The 22,177-nt window shown below is 73.5% G+C and overlaps 1 protein-coding gene across 1 annotated transcript; it reads right to left on the bottom strand.

Moving 5' to 3' along the window:
* Positions 1-476: 476 nt before the first annotated feature.
* Positions 477-21,695, bottom strand: ABCA2 (ATP binding cassette subfamily A member 2). The gene is made up of 48 exons (XM_062207228.1): positions 21,587-21,695; positions 18,919-19,012; positions 17,973-18,084; positions 17,732-17,895; positions 17,391-17,518; positions 17,175-17,285; positions 16,776-16,985; positions 16,251-16,597; positions 15,906-16,065; positions 15,401-15,529; positions 14,411-14,578; positions 14,238-14,334; positions 13,905-14,078; positions 13,724-13,826; positions 13,539-13,653; positions 13,261-13,451; positions 13,004-13,154; positions 12,716-12,920; positions 12,433-12,597; positions 12,157-12,337; positions 11,866-12,078; positions 11,480-11,676; positions 11,212-11,394; positions 10,852-11,036; positions 10,443-10,563; positions 10,071-10,313; positions 9,787-9,993; positions 9,592-9,694; positions 9,165-9,484; positions 8,876-9,089; positions 8,690-8,795; positions 8,187-8,298; positions 8,056-8,116; positions 7,786-7,960; positions 7,594-7,709; positions 7,372-7,519; positions 6,724-6,847; positions 6,524-6,656; positions 5,987-6,104; positions 5,725-5,903; positions 3,315-3,456; positions 2,962-3,096; positions 2,577-2,680; positions 2,415-2,507; positions 1,821-1,923; positions 1,609-1,746; positions 1,327-1,530; positions 477-1,109 (listed from the first exon to the last, which is right to left on the bottom strand). Exons 1-48 carry the CDS (start codon positions 21,650-21,652, stop codon positions 1,074-1,076), a joined length of 7,284 nt encoding a protein of 2,427 aa, XP_062063212.1. The 5' UTR covers positions 21,653-21,695; the 3' UTR covers positions 477-1,073.
* Positions 21,696-22,177: the final 482 nt, after the last annotated feature.

The following is a 22,177-nucleotide window of genomic DNA, read 5'->3' as shown; positions in this document are numbered from 1 at the left end:
TCCCTCACCCCAGGGGGGGCTTGCAGGAGCGGCTCAGGCCAAGGAGACCCCGTGGCACAGCTGCAGTGCTGGCCCCCGCCCTTCCGGTCAGGGCGAGGCCCGTGTTGCTGTCCCCAGTCACCTTGTGCAGCAGGTGCACAGCTGATCCCAGGTGTGGGTCAGTGTGGGACAAGGCCTCAGCAGCCCCCGGCCCCTGCCTGCACGGCTCCCTGGGCTCTCTGCCCCAGGCTCTCCCGCCTGCCCAGGGGCTCCGGTGTCCAGACAGGGAGCAACCAGGTGAGACGGAGTGCAGGTGGGCACAGCCCCTCCCCCCCGTTCAGCCCCCGGGGGGGAACCTGCCCCTTGTGGGGCCCCAGGGAATGTCGGGCGACTGCCTCGGGCTCCACACCTGGGCCCCGGCAGAGCTGCTCCCCGTGTGCGGCTCACTGGGGGACAGCCAGCCCCTGGCAGGCAAGCACACAGGCACCCAGGGCTTTTCTGTTTATTTATTGAAAACAAACATCTGTGCTCTATGTACAGGTCCAGCTCCCAGGTGGGTGGGGTCGGCAGGGGGCCAAGCTGGGGGAGCGAAGGCAGGAGGAAGGGGCTGGGGCAGGGCCTGGGCCCCCACCTGTTCGGAGGGGGCAGCTTCTCCACACTGCTCCACCTGCCCCGCCCCGCCCCGCCCCCACCCCCAGGGCGGCCACCTGCAGAGCAGGGCCAGGTGAGACCGCCCAGCCTGAGCGAGGCCCCGCCCCTCCGCCAGAGTCAGAGAAGCCGGTAAAGGCTGGGGAGCTCCCGGAGCAGCCCAGGTCACCCCAGGGCGGTGGGCAGAGCTGGGTGGGCGGGCGAGGGGCCAGGCCGGACCCCCAGGCTTTAAGGCAGAGCAGGGTGAGGGTGTGCGCAGCCCGGGGCCGGGCCAGCCTTTGGCACAAATGGGCCAGGGCCACAGTGACCACAGGACAGGGCCGAGGACAGTGCCGGGCCAGAGGGCAGGAGGAGCCCCTTGGTCCTAAGCCTCCGCCCCAGGCCCTGGCAGGTGGCGCGGGGACACGGATGTCCCCACCGTGCGTCCCTGTCCCAGCTCCGGGTGGTCAGCAGAGAGTGTCCGTGTTGAAGGAGAGCTGGGCCTGGTGGGAACAGACAGGCCGGCCTTGTGGGGGCCGCCCCTGCCTGGACCCCGCCCCTGGCCTCCCCCAGGGCCTCTGCCGAGTCCAGTGGCCACTGCGTCCTGCCCTGTCCCAGGCCCTGTCCCTGCCACCCCCATGCTGTCTCCCCTGACCTCAGGACGGCAGGCGCCCCTCTGGCTCCCCCTCCCCGACGCTCCGGGGCGGCCCGCCGGCTCACCCGCTCCTCCTCGAAGCTGATGAGGCCCTCATCCTCCGTGTCCAGGTCCTCCGGCTCATCGGCCGCTAGCGCCCGGAGCTCCGTGGGGGCCGGCCGGGGCCGCAGCAGGCTGAGCAGGCGGCCGAGCGGGGACTGCAGGGCCGAGGGCGGCTCGATCTCCTGCTCCAGGCTGTCACTCTGCTTCTTGGCGAAGTTCACGAACACCTGGCAGGCGGGGCGGGGCGGTGGGCGCTGGAGCGGGCGGGCGGGCGGGGGGCGGGGCAGGGCCGGGTGAGCACTCACGTTGTCCAGGGTGGTCTGGCTGACCGAGTAGTCCTCGATGCCCAGCACGCCGACCACCTGCTCCATCTTGCTGAACACCTGGGCCAGCGAGATGTGCTCCGACTTGAGCTGGTACTGCACCTTCGTGTGGTGTCGCTCCTGGGCGGCGGCCGGCAGTCAGAGGGGCGGCGGGGGGCGGGGCCCGGGCCCGCCCCGCCCCGAGCCCCGCCCACCTTGAGCATGGCCTCCGGGAAGTTGCGGGTGAAGAACCGCACCACCTCCTTCACGTTCTGGCTGCTCTTGGTCCGGACGGTGATCATGTAGCCGTCTCCAAAGCTGGCGGCACAGGTGGGAGGCCGGGGCCCTGTGCCGCCAGCAAAGCCCCGCCGGGCCCGCAGACCCTGCCCCGCCCCCAGACCCCCGCCGGCCCAGGCCCCGCCCCGCCCCAGGCCCCGCCCCCAGACCCCCGCTGGCCCCAGGCCCCCCCCCCGCCCCCGCCCCCCGCGGCCCCAGGCCCCACCCCGCCCCCAGACCCCCACCAGCCCCAGGCCCCGCCCCGCCCTGCTCCCGCCGCCCTAGGCCCTGCTCCCAGACCCCCGCCGGCCCCAGGCCCCGCCCCGCCCCAGACCCCCGCCGGCCCCAGGCCTCGGCCCGCCCCAGGCCCCGCCCCCAGACCCCCGCTGGCCCCAGGCCCCGCCCCCTCCCCAGACCCCCGCCGGCCCCAGGCCCCGCCCCGCCCCCAGACCCCCGCCGGCCCCAGGCCCCGCCCCCGCCCCCGCCCCCCGCGGCCCCAGGCCCCGCCCCGCCCCGCCCCCGCCGCGGCTCACCGGTTCTTCAGGTGCTGGATGCTGCCTAAGCAGCGCAGCCGACCGTTCACCATGATGGCCAGGCGCGTGCACAGGGCCTCGCACTCCTCCATGCTGGGGCGGAGACACAGGCTGGCACAGCGGGCCCCGGGGGCGGGGCGCGGCGGCGGGGGGCGAGCTCACCTGTGGGACGTGAGCACCACGGAGCGGCCCGTCTTGATGAGGTCCAGAATGAGGTTCCAGAGGAAGCGCCGGGCCTTGGGGTCCATGCCCGTGGTGGGCTCATCCTGGGGGCGGGCATCGGGCTCAGCCGCTGCCGGGCTCACGGCACGGGCCCTGCCAGGCCAGCACTGGCTGGGGCCCAGGAAAAGGGCAGTGGGCGGTGGGGACCAAAGCCCCGTGCTATGGGGCTCCCCAGGAAGAGAAGGTGGGGATCCCTCCCGGGGGCACCCCAGGAAGAGGAAGGTGGGGACCCCTCCCTGGGGGGCTCCCCAGGAAGAGAAGGCGGGGACCCCTCCCGGGGGCTCCCCAGGAAGAGGAAGGTGGGGGCCCCTCCCCAGAGGCTCACCAGGAAGATGAAGGCGGGGGACCCGATCAGGGCGATGGCTGTAGAGAGCTTGCGTTTGTTGCCGCCGCTGTAGGTGCCGGCCGGTTTGTCTGCGTACTTGGTCAGCTCCAGCTTCTCCAGGGCCCACTTCACCACCTGGAGGGAAGGGGCCGTCAGGGCCCGCCCCTGCCCCCAGCCGGACCCTCACTCGGGGCCTGCTCCTTCCAGGGCACGCCCGCCCCCCGCCCCCCGCAGGACCCTCACCCGGGCCTCCTCCTTCCAGGGCACGCCCGCCCCCCGCCCCCCGCAGGACCCTCACCCGGGCCTCCTCCTTCCAGGGCACGCCCGCCCCCCGCCCCCCGCAGGACCCTCACCCGGGCCTCCTCCTTCCAGGGCACACCGCGCAGCCGCGTGTAGAGCTGCAGGTGCTCCCGCGCCGTGAGCTCATCGAACAGGGCGTCGAACTGGGGGCAGTAGCCCAGGCTCTGCTGCACCTGAAGCAGCTCCCTGAGCACGCTGGGGGCGGCAGGGCCGTGAGCACCTGAGCACCTGAGCCCGTGTGCCCTGCCACACCCTGGGCCCCCACCCCGACCCGGAGCAGCACCCTGAGCCCGTGTGCCCTGCCGCACCCTGCCCCCCCCCCCCCGACCCAGAGCAGCGCCCTGAGCCCGTGTGCCCTGCCGCACCTGGGCCCCCACCCCGACCCGGAGCAGCACCCTGAGCCCGTGTGCCCTGCCGCACCTGGGCCCCCACCCCGACCCGGAGCAGCACCCTGAGCCCGTGTGCCCTGCCGCACCTGGGCCCCCACCCCGACCCGGAGCAGCACCCTGAGCCCGTGTGCCCTGCCGCACCTGGGCCCCCACCCCGACCCGGAGCAGCACCCTGAGCCCGTGTGCCCTGCCCCACCCTGAGCCACCAACAACCCGGAGCACCAGAGCAGCTCCACCAGCCCCCGAGTGCCCTGCCCCCCCCGACCTGGGGCAGCTCCCTGAGCCCCCATGCGCCCTGTGCCCCCACCTGACCTGGGGCAGCTCCCTGAGCACCCGTGCGCCCTGTGCCCCCACCTGACCTGGGGCAGCTCCCTGAGCACCCGTGCGCCCTGTGCCCCCACCTGACCTGGGGCAGCTCCCTGAGCCCCCGAGTGCCCTGCCCCCCCCGACCTGGGGCAGCTCCACCAGCCCCCGAGTGCCCTGCCCCCCCCGACCTGGGGCAGCTCCCTGAGCACCCGAGCGCCCTGGGCCCCCACCTGACCTGGGGCAGCTCCACCAGCCCCCGAGCGCCCTGGGCCCCCACCTGACCTGGGGCAGCTCCCTGAGCCCCCGAGCGCCCTGGGCCCCCACCTGACCTGGGGCAGCTCCACCAGCCCCCGAGCGCCCTGGGCCCCCACCTGACCTGGGGCAGCTCCCTGAGCCCCCGAGCGCCCTGGGCCCCCCCCTGACCTGGGGCAGCTCCCTGAGCCCCCGAGCGCCCTGGGCCCCCACCTGACCTGGGGCAGCTCCCTGAGCCCCCGAGCGCCCTGGCCCCCCCCGACCTGGGGCAGCTCCACCAGCCCCCGAGCGCCCTGGGCCCCCACCTGACCTGGGGCAGCTCCCTGAGCACCCGAGCGCCCTGTGCCCCCACCTGACCTGGGGCAGCTCCACCAGCCCCCGAGTGCCCTGTGCCCCCACCTGACCTGGGGCAGCTCCACCAGCCCCCGAGTGCCCTGCCCCACCTGACCTGGGGCAGCTCCCTGAGCCCCCGAGCGCCCTGGCCCCCACCTGACCTGGGGCAGCTCCCTGAGCCCCCGAGCGCCCTGGGCCCCCACCTGACCTGGGGCAGCTCCCTGAGCCCCCGAGCGCCCTGTGCCCCCCCCTGACCTGGGGCAGCTCCCTGAGCCCCCGAGCGCCCTGTGCCCCCCCCTGACCTGGGGCAGCTCCACCAGCCCCCGAGTGCCCTGGGCCCCCACCTGACCTGGGGCAGCTCCCTGAGCCCCCGTGCGCCCTGGGCCCCCACCTGACCTGGGGCAGCTCCACCAGCCCCCGTGCGCCCTGGGCCCCCACCTGACCTGGGGCAGCTCCACCAGCCCCCGTGCACCCTGGGCCCCCACCTGACCTGGGGCAGCTCCCTGAGCCCCCGAGCGCCCTGGGCCCCCACCTGACCTGGGGCAGCTCCACCAGCCCCCGAGCGCCCTGGGCCCCCACCTGACCTGGGGCAGCTCCACCAGCCCCCGAGCGCCCTGGGCCCCCACCTGACCTGGGGCAGCTCCCTGAGCCCCCGTGCGCCCTGGGCCCCCCCCGACCTGGGGCAGCTCCCTGAGCCCCCGAGCGCCCTGGGCCCCCACCTGACCTGGGGCAGCTCCACCAGCCCCCGTGCGCCCTGGGCCCCCCCCCGACCTGGGGCAGCTCCCTGAGCACCCGTGCGCCCTGGGCCCCCACCTGACCTGGGGCAGCTCCACCAGCCCCCGTGCGCCCTGGGCCCCCACCTGACCTGGGGCAGCTCCCTGAGCCCCCGAGCGCCCTGTGCCCCCCCCGACCTGGGGCAGCTCCACCAGCCCCCGTGCGCCCTGGGCCCCCACCTGACCTGGGGCAGCTCCACCAGCCCCCGTGCGCCCTGGGCCCCCACCTGACCTGGGGCAGCTCCCTGAGCCCCCGAGCGCCCTGTGCCCCCCCCGACCTGGGGCAGCTCCACCAGCCCCCGAGTGCCCTGTGCCCCCACCTGACCTGGGGCAGCTCCACCAGCCCCCGTGCGCCCTGGGCCCCCACCTGACCTGGGGCAGTGCTCTGAGCACCGGTGCCCCCCCCGTACCTGTGCCCGTTGACGAAGGCCTCGCCCCCCGTGGTGCTCTCGTCCCCCGTCAGCATCTTGAAGGTGCTGGTCTTGCCCGCGCCGTTGACGCCCAGGAGGCCGAAGCACTCGCCAGGGCGGACTCCCAGGCACAGGCGGTCCACGGCCAGGATGCGCCCGATCTTCCGGGACTTGTACACCTGGACGGCGCGGGGTGCCCGTTGAGCAAGGCAGAGGCCTGGGCACACCACGCCCTGCCGCCCGCTGGCCCGGCCCAGGCCACCTTGGTCAGGTTCTCGATCTTGACCATGTCGTTGTCAGCGTCCCCACGGAGCACGCGCTGCCGCTCGCTGGCCACGTCCACGTCATCCTCCACTGGCTTGGTGGACACTGGCATGCGCCTGGGGAGACAGGGTGGGCAGCGCCCGGCCTCCATCCCCCCCGCCCCTGGGGTCACTGTGGCTGCGGTGGGGGGTGGGCAGTGCCCGGCCTCCGTCCCCCCCGCCCCTGGGGTCACTGTGGCTGCGGTGGGGGGTGGGCAGTGCCCGGCCTCCGTCCCCCCCGCCCCTGGGGTCACTGTGGCTGCGGTGGGGGGTGGGCAGTGCCCGGCCTCCATCCCCCCCGCCTCTGGGGTCACTGTGGCTGCGGTGGGGGGTGGGCAGTGCCCGGCCTCCGTCCCCCCCGCCCCTGGGGTCACTGTGGCTGCGGTGGGGGGTGGGCAGCGCCCGGCCTCCATCCCTCCAACCCCCGCCCCTGCCCCTGCAGCGCCCGGCCTCTGTCCCCCCCGGCCCAGCCCCCACCCCTGCAGCGCCCGGCTCACTGTGGCTGCCGCAGGAAGTTGTACTGGCACAGGATGGTGAGGAGGAAGCCGACAAAGCCCTCGGCCGTCATGGCCACCAGCCCGCGCGTGACGATGTCCCACTCGAACGGCGACTTCATCTTGTCGAACTGGCCTGCGGGGCAGCGGGTTCAAGGCCTGTGCGGGCGCAGGGCAGCCCCGCCCCGGGCGCCACGGCTCACCGATCTTGGCGTAGTACTCGTTGATGTACTCGTTGTACGCCATCTCCATGAGCCCGTGGCCCAGGTTGTAGTTGGGGAAGATCAGGAAGCAGCTCTTGAGGTAACTGTTGACGAGCTTCAGGTCCTGGGGGCCGCGGGGTTACAGGCTCAGCACCCCTGCCCCAGCCCCACCCCATCTGCCTGCCCCTGTCCCACCCCCACCCGTCTGCCCTGGCCCCGCCCCATCTGCCTGCCCTGGCCCCACCTCCATCTGCCTGCCCCTGTCCCACCCCCACCCGTCTGCCCTGGCCCCGCCCCATCTGCCTGCCCTGGCCCCACCCCCATCTGCCTGCCCCTGTCCCACCCCCACCTGTCTGCCCTGGCCCCGCCCCATCTGCCTGCCCTGGCCCCGCCCCATCTGCCTGCCCTGGCCCCGCCCCATTTGCCTACCCGCTGGCCCCACCCCTTTCTGCCCCCCAGCCCCACCCCCTCCTGTCTGCCCAATGGCCCCGCCCCACACCCACCTGCCAGCAGGTCCTGTCCCCCCACCTCTCTGCATGCCAACCCTCGCCCCCCCCACCTGCCTTCAGCCACCCCTCCCTACCTGCCCCGGCCTTGCCCTCCACACCCCACACCGGCTATCGGCTCCCACCCCTGCCTGCCCCCCACCTTGTCGTGCTCGAACAGCTGCAGCAGGAAGGTGGCCACAGTAGCTGTGATGCCGATGAAGAGGTTGATGACGATGAGGAACACGTAGGCTGAGCTGGGGACCTCGAACCAGAAGGAGGCGGGGTACATGATGGGCGTGATGGACCACCTGTGGGCGGCAGGCGGTCACCGGTGGCCCCGGACCCCCTGCCCCGGCGGCCCGGCCGTGCCGCGGCCCCTCACCCGTACAGCAGGAAGAGCGAGAGCACGGCCGGGAAGTTGGTGGGCGACGTGTAGGCCGGCAGGTCGAACACGAACAGGATGATGATGCAGCAGGTGGCCGGGACCAGGTAGTTGAGCTGCCGGGGGCGGGGGAGTGGGTGAGAGGTCTGGGCGGCCTAGGGCGGGCAGGGGAGGGCCCCCCGGGCCACGCACCATGTCCCACACGTAGTTGGCCAGCCAGTAGATGACCGGGCTGCAGCCGCTCACGAACTGCAGGTGCTTGGCCTTGGTGGACTTCTCAGCCACCAGAAAGACCACGAAGCTGGCCGGCACGAAGGACATGGCCACGATGATGAAGATGGCGATGACCACGTCCGTGCCCTGCAGCCTGGGGGCGTGGCCGGCAGCTCAGCCCCGCACAGGGCCGCCAGCCGCCCTGCCCCGCCCGCCCCCGCCCGCCCCGGCCCGGCCACCCCCGCCTACAGGTAGTCCAGGGAGAGGCTGGCGCTGGTCTTGTTCATGGGGTGGTTGGTGACGGTGATGCCTGCGTACAGAGGAGGAGGGGCAGCCTCAGCCCTGCCCCACCGGCCCCCGCCCCCACCGCCCGGGCTCACCATAGGCTGCCGGGTTCCCCTTGCTCTTGGGCAGGTTGGCGCGCAGGATGGCGTTGTTGAGGCTGTTGAGGTAGGTGGGCATGCTGTGGTAGCCCTTGTTGTTGTAGAAGACCTGGGGGGAGAGGGCGCTGGGCACGGGGGGAGGGGCAGGATACCTGGGGGGAGGGGCGGGACACCTGGGGGAGGGGCGTGGGACACCCAGGGGGAGGGTGGCGGGACACCTGGGGGAGGGGCGTGGGACCCCTGGGCAGAGGGTGGTGGGACACCTGGGGGAGGGGCTGGACCCCTGGGAGGAGGGTGGTGGGACACCTGGGGGAGGGGCGGGACCCCTGGGGGGAGGGTGGTGGGACACCTGGGGGAGGGGCGGGACCCCTGGGGGGAGGGTGGTGGGACACCTGGGGGAGGGAGTGGGGGAGGGGGCAGAGACCCCAGGACTCCCCTGGGCCACAGCAGACCCCAGGCGGGGCCGGCTGCCTCGGGGCCCCAGCCCCCACCGCACGCACCTGGGCTGCCCTGCGCACCGCGATCTTCCGCACCATGGGTGGGGCCCGAGCACCAAAGGAAGCGGGGATGGACTTCAGGACGTTGCCAAAGGTGATGGCCCCGTACCTGACGGGAGGTGGAAGGTGAGAGGGCCAGGCAGGCGCTGGCCAGCGGCCCCTCGCCCACACCCGTCCGTGCAGGCTCACCGGTGCAGCCGGAAGCGGTCAGAGGTGAAGAGCAGGTATTCGGAGACGTTGTGGCCGGTGATGTCGGTCAGGATGTCGCCGGTGACCACGCGCATCTGGGGCGGGTGCCCGCCCACGCTGCTGGGGCAGGAGAAGCCCGTGCCCTGCGCGGAGCAGGTGCAGCGGACTGGCTCCCGCACCAGGCGCGGCAGGGATGGCGCTGACGTCCAGGTCTCTGCGGGCACAGCGCGGCACGGTGAGCGGCCCGGCGTGGCGCCCACCCCGCCTCTGCCCCGGAGCCCAGCGGTACCTGGGCCGGCGGTGGGCGGCAGGGAGCCGTTCCAGGGCGGCAGCAGGTCCTCCTCCGGGGCCAGCGGGGCGTCGGACGGGGCGGGCGAGGGAGGGGGCGGCACGAAGTTGGACAGTGGCAGCCCCTGCGTGAAAGACTCCAGGCACATGCTGTCGAAGAAGCGGGCGGCCAGGAGCCGGGACTCCCCGCTGCTGAGGTTCAGCACCGGCCCCAGCGAGCCATTGGCCGGGGACTTGAGCACACAGGTGGCGCCGACCCCCGAGGGCAGGCGGAAGGTGCTCACCAGCTGCTGGGGGCTGGCGTCGGGTGACAGTCGGAGCCTGCAGGTGCAAGGGCAGGAGTGGGGGCCTCTCCGGGCTGGGCCCTGCCCCCACCCCCGCGGCCCGCCCTGGCTCCCCCCCCATCACCCCCTCCACCGAGGCCTCACCGGTATTCCCGGCGCTCCTCATTGGCATAGGGAATGAAGTTGCCGCGTGGCTGGGTGTAGTTGTGGTACTGGGAGGGGGACAGCACAAGCGGAGGCAGGTCACCTGTGGGGACAGCAGGAGCCAGCCAGTGCCCACGCCGGCCAGCAGCCCCTAGGCCGCAGACCCCAGAGGCCCAGTGGGGCAGGGGGCCCTACCGATCTCGGGCACGGACAGCGCCACGGTCATGGCCACGCAGACGAAGAAGGCGGGCAGTAGGATCTGGGAGCAGAGGGCCTTGGAGTTGCGGCGGGCACAGTGGAAGCGCTTGACTAGCAGCCCGTGGAACTGGCGCACCTTCAGCCACCAGCCCTCCAGCTTGCGGCCGCTCTGGCCGGCCCGCGTGGGGGCCTCGGCCTCGGCCTCTGCACAGACAGGCGCGGGCTGAGCCGGCGGCGCGCGCCCCGCGCCGGGCCCGCCAGCCGCCCCCGGCCGCCCCCACCTTGCAGGCTGGCGCCCTCGGCGTCCTGCGCGTTCTCGCTGTCGAGGAGGGGGCGGTAGTCGCCGTAGACGTCGGCGTAGCCGGCTCCCTCGTCGCCGCGGGCGGAGCCCACCGAGGACACGGACTGCAGCGACGCCTGCGACTGGGCCAGCTCCGCGCACCGCGCCAGGTTGCCGGCCGGACCCTGCGCCGACGCCAGGCCCCCCGTCCCGGGCAGCGCCTCCTTCCTGGACTCCTTCATGTCTGTGGAAACAGGCCCCGGCGGAGGGGGTGGGGCTCAGGACCCCCGCCCGCGAGTCTGGAGCCCCCATCCGCGGGACCAGGCAGCCTCACAGGTCCTGGAGGGCCTGGGGGCGGGCGGCGGGCCCTCACCGGCCTCGCTGTTCTCCAGTGACTGGTCCTCCTCCGACACCTTCAGGAACACCTCCTCGAGCGTCGTGTCCATCAGCCCGAAGCTGCTCAGGTGCAGGGCGTCCAGGCTGCACTCCAGGCTCTAGACAGGGCCGGGAGGCTCAGCACCTGCCGCGAGCCCCGCCATGACAAGCCCCAGCCACGCCCTGTTCCCCGTCTCTGCCACGCCTCTGCCACGCCCCCGCTATGACACGCCTCATCCCCGCCTCTACCACGCCCCCGCCATGACACGCCGCAGCCCCGCCTCTGCCCACGCCCCATCCCCGCCTCTGCCCACGCCTCCGGCCACGCCCCACCATGCCCATCCCCCCACGCCTCCGGCCACGCCCTTCCATGCCTTCCCCGCCCCACGCCGCCCCCATGCGCTCACCTGGAAGAGGCGCTGGAAAGCCCCCTTCTTGGTGGCCTCGCTGGGCAGGATGTAGGAGAGCTCGGTGCTCGTGTCGGACACCAGCAGGCAGGAGGCCACGTGCTTGCGGATGAACTGGGACACCTGCGGCTCGGAGCAGTGGCTCAGCTGGGCCCGGCCTGGGGGGCTGGATGGCAGCCCTGGCTCTGGGGGGGAAGGGGGGCAGGCGGCATTCACCCCGGGGAGCTGGGGCGGAGGCGCCCGGGGCGCGGACCAGGTCGCCAGGGGTGGCCGGCAGGGCTCAGCCCGCATCCCGGGCCCGCCTCTCCGTCTCGGGGCCTGCGGGACGGGGCCCAGGGCAGGGGTGGCCTCAGCACAGACCTTGGGGACCCCCAGGCTCCGCAGGCCGCTTAACCAGCGTGAGGCGGTACCCGTCGCCGTAGGCGCCCTTGAGGAAGAGGGGGGAGCCGCAGCACTTGAGCTTCCCGTGGGAGATGATGGCGATGCGGTCGCCCAGCAGGTCGGCCTCGTCCATGTGGTGGGTGGACAGCAGGATGGTGCGTCCTGCGGGACCGGGGGCGGTCAGGGGGGCGCGGCCGCAGCACAGGCGCGCAGGGCACAGGCGCACACCCCCGCGGGCCCCACGCACCCGGCTTGTACTTCAAGATGAGGTCCCAGATGGCTCGGCGGGCGTAGGGGTCCACGCCGGCGGTGGGCTCATCCAGGATGACAGCGCGGGAGCCGCCCACGAAGGCGATGGCCACGGAGAGCTTACGCTTGGTGCCCCCAGACAGCGTCTGCACCAGCGAGTGCCGCTTGTTGGACAGCTCCAGGTCTTCGATCATCCTGGGCGGATGCAGCAGGACGTGGGCCCTCCCGCCCCGGGCGCCGCCCGGCATCCTCCCCCAGGTGCCAGGCCCCACCTCCACCCCCCACCGGGCCCGGCTCCGCCCCCGCCCTGGACGCTGCGTTCCCCGACCCCGCCTTCGCCCCCCCCCCGCGGCCCGGCCCCGCCCCCACCCGAGCCCCGCCCACTTGTCCATCTCCTTGCGAATCTCGGCCTGCGCCATGCTCTTGAGCCGCGAGTAGAACCACAGGTGCTCCTCCACGGTGAGGCGGTCGAAGAGCACGTTGTGCTGCGGGCACATGCCCAGGTTCTTGCGGATCGCGTCCATCTCGGTGCGGATGTCGTGTCCGTAGATGGTGGCCGAGCCAGACGTGGGTGGGAACAGGCCGGTCAGGATGGACCTGGAGGGAGGCTGCTCAGGACCGCCCGCCCAGCCGCCCGCCTGCGCCCGGGCGCCCCAGCCCCGCGTGGGCACTCACATGGTGGTGGTCTTGCCCGCCCCGTTGTGGCCCAGGAAGGAGACCACCTGGTTCTCGTAGAGGTTGAGGCTCAGCTTGTTGAGGGCTATCTTCTTGTCATTCTTGTACACCTTGGTGAGCTTGTCCACGCAGACCACCAGGGGCAGGTGGGTGGGCTCCTCTTCCATGCCTCGCATCTCCTCTGCACCGGGGCGGGGGGGGGGGTGCAGGTCAGCAAGGTGGGCGGGGGCTGCCCCAGCTCCCCAGGCCCAGCCAGCGCCCCGGGGCCTGCCTCACCGAAGCGCCGGCTCTCCATGGCACAGGCCTGGTCCTCCTCCATGACGCTGAGGCGGGGGGCGCGGGCCCACGGCCAGCTCCACTCCCACGCCTCCGTCCGCCCGCTGCCCAGCCAGTAGGACTTCTGCAGTGGGAAGTACCAGGGCCGGGGCAGCCCGTACATGCCTGGGGACCAGGGAGGGGAGGGGAGCTGACCAGACACCTCACCGGCCCAGCGCCCGCCTGGGGAGCCGCCCCCGCTGCCCCCGCTGCCCCCGGGGACCGTTCCGGAGCTGGCCGGTACCTGGGTGCACGGCCTCGATGTACCAGGTGAGCACGCCGTACACGACCGCGTCCACCATCAGCATGACGACGGCCAGCAGCAGGTTGAAGTCGTCCCCCTCCACGGGGGACCGGCTGAACGTGTGCCACTGGATGCCCACACCGGCCACCTCGTACAGCGCGAAGTACTTGGAGCCCAGGCCGAAGGCCGTCGTGGACATCAGGGACTGAGGGGAGCGCAGGGTCAGCGGGCGGCTGGCGGAGTGGACGCCGCGGCCTGGCCCTGCCCTGCCCGGCCCCCGCTGCTCACCGCGATGCACTTTTCGAAGGCAGTGATCTTGTCATGGGCCACCTCCTCCCGGATGGCCACGTACATGTAGGGCACGTAGCTCAGGAAGTAGATGATGCCGCCACAGGCTGAGGCCAGCTTGGCCTTGGAGTACAGCACGGACACCAGGAAGCTGGGCGGGGGCACGTGGCCGTCGGTCCCGGGAGCCCTCCTGGGCCCCCGCCCCGAGCAGGCCCACGCGCCACGCCCACCCCTGCCCGGGCCAGGCCGAGGCGCACCAGAACATGATGGTGGCCACGGCGTAGACGGCCAGGAAGAGCCAGATGATGAGCACGTGGCTGTGCAGCAGCACCTGGCCGTACTTGAGGATGGCCGTGAGCGCCGTCACCGAGATGGACAGCTGCACGAAGCCCGTGATGAACCAGGCCACCCAGTGGACCGCGTTGTTCAGGCCCATCGTCTTCATGACCTGCGGGCCAGCAGGCGGGTCGGGCCCGGGGCGGAGCAGCAGGCACGGCCCCGCCCCCGCCCCGCCCCACGACGCCCCGGGCCCCACCTCCTTGAGCCGGTGCTCCTTCTCGGCCACGATGTGCTGGATGGTCATGGCCACGGAGTAGACCCAGGAGATCACCATGCACAGCGGCATCATGTGCTCGATGACAAACAGGAAGCTGGGGGCAGGGGTGAGTGGGGGGCCCCCACCCCCGTGCGAACCCCACCCCCGCCCAGCACGGCACTCACTCGTCCCGGGTGTAGCAGGGGTACGGGAACACCTGCACGTAGCTGCCCGGCTCCACCACGTCATGGCCCACGAAGGTGTTGATGATGGCACGCTCCATCATGTCTGCGGGCCGGGTCGGCCATCAGCCCACGCCCCCATGCCCCCGCCCACCCGCCTCCACCGCACGCCCCGGGGCCTCACCCTGGATCCAGACGAAGCCGTATAGGAAGTAGAAGCGGCCGCCTGTGTTGGGGCCCGGCCGCCAGTAGGCTCGGCGGATCTCGTTGGTTTTCTCCGTGAAGCTGGAGTTCTGGCGGATCTTGTAGTGGACGTGGGGCGGAAGGGTGCCGTCCTTCCTGGTCTGGAAGATCACACCTGGGGGCAGGGCAGGGGCAGGGCCGAGCCTGGACACAGCTCTGGGGCAGGAGAAAGGGAGCCGTCCTGTGGGCGACCACCCCTGGGACTGGAGCCCCTGGAGGGGGTGTGGGAGGGCCGAGCCTGGACGCGGCTCTGGGGCTGGGCAGGGCGGCTCACTGGCGAACACGGTGACGTTGTCCTGGTAGGCCTGGTTGAGTGTGTAGTTGACAATGCTCTCCTCGTCCGGGAAGCCCTTGAAGATGTCCACGCTCACCTAGGGGCAGGGGCATCGTTGCAGCCGGCCCTGGGCGGGTGAGGCCCCGGGCAGCGGCGGGGGCCGTGTGGCCCACCTTGGACATGAACTGGATCCAGCCGCAGGCCGCGTTGTCAATCGTGTCCAGCTGCTGCAGGAGGGCCGAGCCGTTGGGCAGCGAGAAGTTGTCGTGACGCAGTGCTGGCGGCAGCTCGTCCAGAGACAGGTTCATGGCTTCGGGATGCAGCCGAAGCTCCGCCACGTACTGCCGGAGTGGGAGGCAGGCACCGGCTCGGGTGGGGGCCCGCACCCCCTCGGCCAGCCCAGCCCACCCCGCCCCGCCCTGCCCCGCCCCCATGGCCCCGCCCCATGGCCCCTCCTCGCCCTCCACGGCCCCTCCCTGCCCACCCCCACGGCCCCACCCTGCCCCGCCCTGCCCCTCCCCGCCCCATGGCCCCGCCCCGCCTCACGACCCCGCCCCTCCCCGCCCCATGGCCCCTCCCCCCCACGGCCCCGCCCCGCCCGCCCCCACGGCACCTGCCCCATGGCCCCTCCTCGCCCTCCACGGCCCCTCCCTGCCCACCCCCACGGCCCCGCCCCGCCTCACGACCCCGCCCCTCCCCGCCCCATGGCCCCTCCCCCCCACGGCCCCGCCCCGCCCGCCCCCACGGCACCTGCCCCATGGCCCCTCCTCGCCCTCCACGGCCCCTCCCTGCCCACCCCCACGGCCCCGCCCCGCCTCACGACCCCGCCCCTCCCCGCCCCATGGCCCCTCCCCGCCTCACGACCCCGCCCCTCCCCGCCCCATGGCCCCTCCTCGCCCTCCACGGCCCCTCCTGCTCACCCCCACGGCCCCGCCCTGCCCGGCCCCGCCCCACGACCCTGCCCCGCCCCATGGCCCCGCCCCGCCCTCACGGCCCCGCCCCACCCCGCCCCGCCCGCCCCCACGGCACCTGCCCCATGGCCCCTCCTCGCCCTCCACGGCCCCGCCCTGCCCCGTCCCGCCCCATGGCCCCTCCCCGCCCCGCCCCACGGCCCCGCCCCGCCCAGCCCCACCCCACGGCCCCGCCCCACCCCCCCACGGCACCTGCTGCAGCCAGTGCAGGTGCTGCTGCAGCCTGCCCTGCTCCAGGAAGCCGCGGATCTCGGCCGAGATGTTGAGCCAGACCTGGGCGTAGTGAGTCACGTTGCCCACAAAGGCAAACGTCTCGTTGGCCTGCAGAGGGGGCGGGCAGCGTGGAGGTCAGTGCCAGCCCCTCCCGGACTCATGGGAAGCCCGCTGTGCCCTTGGTCCCTGGGCCCCATCTCCCCAGCTGAGCATCCTCAGTGGCCATCTCTCTGCCCAGGACCTGGGCTCGGCCAGGCTCTCCCCTCCCGGGCTCCCACTAGCTCCGGACACGACCTCTGCCTCCCAGTGGCCGCAGACGCCCACTGTGAAGTCTCGGGACGCGGGGCCCTTCCGCCAGCACCGCCCCCAGTCACGGGGCCCCCAGCTGCAGAGCTGCGCGGGAGCTCGAGGGCCGGGTGCATCAGGTCCGGCCCTCCCACACCGACTCTCCCAGCCGCCCTGCCCGGGGCGCCCAGGCCCACACCTTCTGGATGACCCGGTCGGCCTCGGAGCCGGCCGGCGCGTACAGGACTTTGGGGTTGCTGGTCATCAGGTGCACAAGGAGGCCCAGGTTCCGCTGCTCCTTGCTTGTGAACCCCAGGGAGCTCATGTTGCCGCTGCGCAGGGCCTCTGGCTCAATGGTGCTGGGGGGATGGGGAGGGGGTCAGGGGAGGGGTCTGGCTGGGGAGAGGGTCAGGGGTGGGGCCTCTGGCTCAATGGTGCTGGGGGGACAGGGAGGGGGTCGGGGGTGGGGCCTAGGCTGGGAGGGACCTCAGGAGTGGGCAGCGGGCATCTGGGCCAGGCCTGGGGGCCCCCGCCACCGACCTACCGGTTGTTGCCGCACAGGATGGGCTGCAGGCCAGCCCAGAGCTGCACGAAGGCCGAGCACTGGCCCTGCATCGCCGCCGTGGGTGCACCTTCCTCGGCCGTGGCGTTGGGGCCTGGCCCCGCTCCTGCCCCAGTGCCGTTGGACGCCCCTCCGGGGCTGCCGGGCGGTGACGCGGGCGCCCGGCCCTTGCAGGCGCCCTGGGGCAGCAGCAGGGCCAGGGCCGAGAGGACGTCCACACCCTGCAGGATCTTCTGGGCGTCCAGCAGGTCCCCCAGAAGCGTCTGCAGCTTCTGCGGGGGGGGCGTCTGCTGCTGGGATGCGGAGCCGTTGGGGGCACCCAGGCCCAGCTGAGGGCAGAGGGCCAGGTCACGGCACCATCTCAGGAGCACTGGGCGCCCGTCCACCCGCAGGCACCATCCCACGCGCGGCCTGGAGCCTGGGAGCCACCAAGGGCTCCGAGTGACCCCAGTGCCTCCTCCAGCCTGGTGAGCAGGCCTGCTGGCCAGTGGGTGGGCAGGGCCTCACCTGCTGGGCGATCTTGGCCATGTCCAGCTGGTTCCGGAGCTCAGCGGCCAGCCCGGAGAAGCGCCGGGCACGAGCCGCAGTCTGCCCATTGCACACCGCGTCCCGGTAGGCCTGCAGGGCTGCCTGCTGTCCCCGGGGCGCCGTGAGGATCTGGCCTAGCTCCCCGGAACACGTGAGCTGCTCTAGGAGGGCAGGGGCCAGCAGCAGCTCCTGCGGGCCGGACGCAGGGGACAGCTGGGGCCATGGCAGGAGCTCGCAGCCTCGGGCCAGCCTCCAGCCCACCCATGCCGCCACGCGTGCTTCCATCCTGCCCCCTGCTGGCCACAGGCTCCCCAGAGGCGTCCCCACCTGGACAGAGCCAGCAGCACAGCCCCCTGTCCCCCCAAAAGGCCTCCTCACCTCCATCCGGAATAGGGGGCTGCTGCCCAGGTGGCTCCAGGGCTCCTGACCCCTGGGGAAGCCCGACTCAGCACCCAGGGCAGGCAAACGGCCGAAAAGCAGGCGACGGACCTGGCGTGTGGGGCGCACGGCTCAGCCGCGCTTGCCTCCCCCTTCCTGCCCCGGTGGGCAGAGGGCGTGGCCAGGGCCGGCGCTGTCCCCACCGCACCGCCTCACCTCGGGCGGGTCCACGCGGGCGCCCAGCAGGGCCTGGGCTGTGCCGTTGGGCAGCGACAGGTTCTGCGTCAGGAAGCGCCAGAGCTCCCTGGGGTCCCTGGTCACGGAGTCCAGCGAGAAGGAGGACGCTGGACAGGAAGGGAGTGGCGCTAAGGGGCCAGGCCACCCGGGCGGAGGCACCCACGTGGGCTCAGGGCCCGGCCCCTGGCACCGTGGCTCAGCGACTGGGGGGCTGCTGGGGGCAGGGCCCACCCCAGGCTCCGGCGTGCACACCAGCATGGACTGGGGTGGCGGCAGCGTCAGGCCTCAGCCCCAGCCCTCCCCCTGCCCACAGGGCGCACCTGCAGGGCTGTCCACGCCGCTCTCCCAGGTGCCTGGGCCCGAGCCGAGGGCCTCCAGGTGCTGGCGCAGGGCCTCGAGCTCCGAGCCCAGGCTGGGCCGCGCTGGGTCAAACAGGTTGCCCTCCTCTACCACGCGGTTGAGGCGTTCCAGCAGCTGGGTGACCCTGCACCACATCGGGTGTCACCCATCGGGAGGGGCAGGGCAGGGTGGCCGGCTCCCGGGGGCGGGGCGGGCACTCACGTGGAGTTGGCGTACTGCAGGAAGCCGAACTCGTCCCGCTGGCCATCGGGACACAGCGACTGCATGACCGGCAGGATGCCAGCCGACGTCAGGGGGGCGGCTGTGTAGAAGGCTGGTGGGCGACAGGAGGGGCGGAGCGGTCAGGCCCGGCAGGGGGTCGGGCTGGGGACGCGCCGGGGAGGATGGGCAAGGAGGCAGCGTGCCTGGAGCAGGGCAGAGGGCCTGGAGCCCCAGCACACGGGACTCCAGCAGGTCAGAGGTCAAAGGGACACTCAGCACCACTTCCCAGGGGGACCTCCGAGGATGCCTCTGCCTTCAGCCCTGGGACCACCGCCCCCCCCCACCAGATAAAACTCAGGTGTGGCCGTCCAGAGACCCTGGGGAGCACACAGGGTCCCACGGGGCAGTGACCTCTGACCTCTCTGGCCAGCCAGTTAGCAGGGTGAGTAGAGGTAAGAAGTAGGAGCAGCCAGGCCAGCCCGGTGCCCCACCCCTAGGAGTCCTGGCCAGGTGGCCCCACGGACACCCTGGTGGAGAGCCGGCCTCGCGGCCGACTGGGCAGCAGCAGCCCAGGGAGCCTGGCCGTTCCCTATCCGCCCGCCCTGCCCCAGTTGAGAGCTGGCCGTTAATGCAAGCAGGACCGGGGGTGGGGTGGAAGCCGCACCCTGCGGCGGCTGCCTGTGCCGGCGAGGACAGGACAGGCGCACTTACAGACTGCATGCAGGCCAGGCCGAGGACAAGAGACCATGCGGGGGTGGGGTCGAAACAGAACAGAGGAGACCAGTGAGTGCCCCGGCCTGCCGGCCACAGGGGCCGACAGCTCTCGCCGCCACCCTGGCCAGCCGTAAGCTCCGCAGCCCAGCCCGGAGCCGTGGCCGAGACGGCACAGGGAGCCTCGGGCCGCCCGCCCGCCGTGCTGGGCCCGGGCCGTGCGCGCGGCCCTCACCTTCCTTCACGGAGATGGTGGGCTTCTTCTGCCGCAGCCCCAGCAGGATGAAGAAGAGGACCAGCGGGATGAAGATCTCGAAGGCCAGGACCCACTGGAAAGGACAGGCCGTGAGGCCGCCTGTGCGCGCAGCCCGGGGGTCGGCAGGTGCCCGCGGCCTCCCCACGGCCAGGAAGCCGAGCTCAGGACGGGGTGAGCACCGAGCTGCCCGTGCCCCAGTCACCCAGGCCACGGGAGGTGAGCCGGCCGGTGGCCCACTGGGACCACGCACCTGCCCAGCTGACCCCAGCCCCCAACTTGCAGGCCACCTGCCAGAATCCCCATGGTCCCTCTTCCCCACCACCGCGCGCCCTGCACCCACTGTGAGGGCCTGGGGGGACAAGCCCAGGGCATCGGCCTCCCAGCCAGAGGCACTGCCTTCTGCCCCGGCCCCTCCCCCAAAGCTCCTGCTCCTGGGGCAGGCACCCGGGTGAGTCCCGACAGCACCTGCTCCCGGGGGGGGGGGGTTCTCGGAGGTCCCCCGTCAGATTCACCTGCAGGACTTTTACCAGCTCTAGCCCGGGCCCCTGAGCTCTTAGGAGACAAGGCTGGGGGTGCCCTCTGGGGGCCCAGGGAGCAGAGGGCAGGTGCCCCTCCCCCTCCCCTGCCCCACCCCCGGGGTGAGGGGGCCCCTGCTGTTTACTGCACGCTGACAATGGCGTTCTGTGGTCGGGAACACCACGCTGTGTGTCCTCACCCCACGCCCGCCCAGCCCGTGCCAGCCTCCACCCCTCCCCGCGCCAGCCCACGAGGCACTGCAAGCACCCAGGGCTGCAGGACAGGCACAGGCCACACGGGCAGGGGCACAGGTGGCTGGAGGCAGGGGTCAGTCCGAGGTGCCAGCCCCGCCCACACCCGCCCTGCCGCCAGCACCTCCTCTGCCTCACTGCAGCAACAGGCCAGGGCTGCCTCCCCCATCGCTATAGCAACGGCGGCGCACGCGCTGCCGGGAGGAGGAGAGTCCTGGTTGGCAGGCGGGCGGGCGGCGGCAGGGGCATCTGGTTACAGGCAGGCGGCACAGGTCAGGCACCACCTGGGGGCCCCGCACGGTGCCTGCAGGTGACCAACGCTCAGTCCTTCCAGACCAGCCTGACGCCGGGGCCCTGTGCCCCTCCCTGCCGTGTCCGGGGGGGCAGATGAGTGGGGCCCAAGGGTTCCCTGCCTCACAGCCACCCAGAGCGCATGGCCAAGGGCAGCCTGCAGCCCGAGGGCAGACCCGCGTCCACCTGCCATACCCTGACAGGGAAACCGAGGCACAGAGCTTGGGAGGGGGAAGCAGCAGGCACAGGTGCACCCTGCCCCCAGCGTGGCACACAGCACCGGGCAAGGCCCCCGGCCACGGAGCCGGGACCCTCCCCAGGAGGGAGGGGGCGCAGCCAGCCCCAGGCACACACTGCAAGGGGAGCGAGGACCCAGCCTCCCTGGGTGAAGGTCTCCCTGGCAGCGACCACGGGCTAAGGCCCGCCATGGGACCGCACGGGGAGCCCGCTCCTGAGGCCGGGGCAGTGGGCACTTCCCACTTGCCAGGTGCCCCACGAGCCCCCCGCCCCCTCCCTGACCTGGGAGCCCCCTGGATGCAGGGGCCCCCTGGCAGCCTCTGCTCCTAGGCCCTGGGAGGCCATTCCAGAGGAGAACCTGGGGCTGATAGCAATGCAAGCTCACTGCCCACCCGCCCTGCTGTCCCCAGCCACCAAGCCCCAGGCATCCAGGGCAGGGAGTGTCCCTGATCCTGGCTCCCAGCCAGGCCCAGGTGCCCAGGGCCATGCTGCCAGGCCACAGGGACGCCGCCACCCCACCTGCCCGCAGCCCCTCTCAGGAACACAGGCGGGAGCTGGTGCACCCGAGGGGTCCCGGGGCCCAGGCTGCGCAAGAGGATGCCCCCTCCTCGGCCCCCCACCCGCCTGGGACCCGGTCTGAGAACCCCCCAGGGCCCTTTCAGAAGCCCCAAGGGGCCCAGCCCTCTCCTCTGAGGACCAGCAGCAGCCAGCGCCACGTCCCCACTCCCCAGTGCGCCTCTCCCCAGGGACCTGTCACCCTGTGCGGCCGAGTCCTGCACCCTCAGGTCGCCGGGCTGCCCTGGGCCCAGCCCCCAGAGGAGCCGGCGGGGAGGGGACCAGCCGGAGACCTGGCCCCTGCGGACGACTGGGCACTGGGACTCGGGGTGGCCTGGCCGTCCCCAAAGGACATCGCGGAGGAGCGAGGGCCAGCAGAGGCTGGCGGACGCGCCCGAGGGGTGCTGGGATCACCGCGCGCCCGGCCCAAGGGCGGAGGGGCGCGGGAGGAGGCAGGGACAGGTCCCTCCACCGGCTCCGTGGGGCCGGGCCCCGGACACGCAGCCTCCGGCGGGACGCAGCCCCCCTCCCCCAAGGCCAGCGCTCTGCCCAGGCCCAGCCGCGGCCTCCCTCCTGCCAACCGGGGCCCGGGCCACCTGCCCCCCACCCGCGGCCGCCCCGGGGAGCGCGCTGCGCAAGGCGGCCGGCCCGTGACTCAGCCGCGCACGGAGATCGCCGGCGGCCCGGCCCGCGCGCCCCCGCCCCGGAGCCCCCGGCGCCCGCAGGGCCGTGCGGGGCCCCCGCCGCGCCGCCCGGGGTCTGCGCGCGCCCGCCCGGCCGCACGTGCGCGGGCTCACCGGGCCGCGGCGCTTGAGCGTCACGTTCTTCCAGAGCAGCAGCTGCAGCTGGTGCAGGAAACCCATGGCGGGGCCGCTCTCCGGCCGCCTCAGCGCCGGGCCCCGCCGCCAGCCGCGCCGCTCGGCATCGCCCGCGCGGGGGCGGGGCGCTCGGGCGTCGGGACCGGCCCCGCACTGGCTCCGCCCCGGCGGCCCGGCCGCAGCCCCGCGCCCGCCCCGCGCCCGCCCCGCCCGCACTCAGGCGCCGCCGCCGCGCCCGCCAGGGGGCGCCCGCCACGCCGCCCTGCGGGAGTCCGGCCTGAGGCGGAGGGGCTCCGCGTGTGTGTGTGTGTGTGTGTGCGCGCGCGTGGAGGGGCGGGGTCTCCTCATCTCGCCCGGTGGCCCGCCTGCGGCTAGGCTGTCTTGTGTCTGGGGAGGGTCTCCTCATGCCCCCCCACCCCGCCTGCGGCTAGGCTGTCTTGTGTGTGGGGAGGGTCTCCTCATGCCCCCCCACCCCGCCTGCAGCTCTAGGCTGTCCTGTGTCTGGGGAGGGGGTCTCCTCATGCCCCCCACCCCGCCTGCAGCTCTAGGTTGTCCTGTGTCTGGGGAGGG

Source organism: Lepus europaeus, chromosome 12, assembly GCF_033115175.1.
Source record: "Lepus europaeus isolate LE1 chromosome 12, mLepTim1.pri, whole genome shotgun sequence".
NCBI classification, from domain to species: Eukaryota; Metazoa; Chordata; class Mammalia; order Lagomorpha; family Leporidae; genus Lepus; species Lepus europaeus.
Note: the sequence above shows the minus strand (reverse complement) of the source record. Positions and strands in the feature narration are given on the sequence as shown.

What these genes read in the sequence shown, in the direction of transcription:
- ABCA2 (XM_062207228.1), bottom strand. Translation starts at nt 21,652, where the DNA reads ATGGGTTTCCTGCACCAGCTGCAGCTGCTGCTCTGGAAGAACGTGACG. An exon ending in CGGCGTGGACAGCCCTGCAG is followed by an intron (nt 17,519 to 17,731) that starts GTGCGCCCTGTG and finishes CTTCCTGTCCAG; the next exon opens with CGTCCTCCTTCTCGCTGGAC. An exon ending in GGAGCCTGGGGGTCCCCAAG is followed by an intron (nt 11,037 to 11,211) that starts GTCTGTGCTGAG and finishes CTTCCCCCCCAG; the next exon opens with AGCCAGGGCTGCCATCCAGC.